The 1,429-nt window shown below is 49.5% G+C and overlaps 1 protein-coding gene across 1 annotated transcript; it reads right to left on the reverse strand.

Annotated features, from left to right (window-relative positions):
- Positions 1 to 370: 370 nt before the first annotated feature.
- On the reverse strand, positions 371 to 924 carry STEHIDRAFT_70029 (uncharacterized protein; the record flags this gene model as incomplete). Its single annotated transcript, XM_007311836.1, has 3 exons — positions 371 to 584; positions 638 to 750; positions 799 to 924. 3 exons carry the CDS (start codon positions 922 to 924, stop codon positions 371 to 373), a joined length of 453 nt encoding a protein of 150 aa, XP_007311898.1.
- Positions 925 to 1,429: the final 505 nt, after the last annotated feature.

A 1,429-nucleotide genomic window follows, 5' to 3' on the forward strand; every position in this document is an offset into this window, starting at 1 on the left:
GTTGGCCTTGACAGCATCAATCCTCTCTCGGGTGAGATGAGCAGGTGTGGCAGGAGGTGGAATATTCTCAGGAGTTACCGGAGCACCTGCGTGAGGTGGTGCAAGTTGTTGAGCGGGTACGTTGGTGATGTCGGCCATCTGTACATCAGCAGCAGGTTGAGCTAAGCGAAGAGCGGGGTCGATGAGATGGTCAGGGACAGGGTGAGGGAGGGGAGGAGCAGCAGCAGGTTGATGTCCATCGGGAGCTTGGTAAAATGTTGTTTGACGTCCGTTCCGGCCAACACCACGAGTGACAGCGGGGGGTGTTCCCGTTGCGTTCGTGAACAGGAGCCTATGCATGTCAGGGAAGAATGCACACTCCTTGGTTAATTTAGCTGTTAAGTGTGCAATCAGAAGTGATATATGCATAGAATAAGCAGGTAAACATACTCCACAGGTCTGTGTACTTCTCCGGGGTGTCATGATCAGGGCCATGAGCAGGGACATAGAACTCCATCAAGACCTCTGTGCCCTGCTCATGACCTTCTAGTCCTCCACCAGTTTCCTTAATACCCTTCGACTTCTCTCTATAAACCTTTGCCAAGCTTCACACAACAAAATGAGGGAGAGAGGATAGCGCAAGGTGAGCATGGCGTACCTCTCGCACTTCGTCTTGACCTGCTGTCCAGCTCGGACAAGATCGGTACAGTTGGGCCACAAAGCTTTAGCCATACGTTGACAGACAGTGATTTTAGTCTCTCCAGATGATTTCTGGAGGAACAATCATGTAAGATAGAGTACAAAATGCTAGGACCGAACAGTACACACCTCACCCGGTCGGAGACCATAGATGACCTTTGCATTCTCTCGCTTCTCCAGTTCCCGAATAAGCCGCCAACAGTGATCATTCGGCTTCTTGGCTGTACCCCAGTCCGCGTTCGACATGGGAAGAAGAAGAAGAGAAAGATGTGCAACAACACCAGGAATAGCGTAGAGGATCTCGTCGTTTGGCTCGCAGGACACGACGCGACACACGGCGGGGGAACCACTATTTAGAGCACGCTAAAGGCATTTCTATTGCGAAATCTATATTTTATACATAGAGGGAAAAATGCAGTCATCTAAATACCATATTTAGCGTAGTTTGATGTGTAATCTATAGTTTTGCTTTGGATTTTGCTTCAGAGCTTCCCATGTCGGAGGCTGATGAAGGAATATCATCAGCAAGACTGCATTTGCCTAAATCTAACTTTTCGGTCTATTCCGATCTAATCAGTCTTTTCGCTCTATGCCCGTGGGCGCTTGTAGAGCTTGGTAGACATTTCGGGCTTCGGTAGCTGCGGGAGCTTCAATAGAGTGCTACAACCCCGCAAATTCCCCGGTTCGAGGAGCTTCAGCGTGCAGACCACTGCCGGCACTGTTAAATATGCTTGTATATCTACAGTATGGC

Source organism: Stereum hirsutum, assembly GCF_000264905.1.
Source record: "Stereum hirsutum FP-91666 SS1 unplaced genomic scaffold STEHIscaffold_76, whole genome shotgun sequence".
Lineage (NCBI taxonomy): Eukaryota > Fungi > Basidiomycota > Agaricomycetes > Russulales > Stereaceae > Stereum > Stereum hirsutum.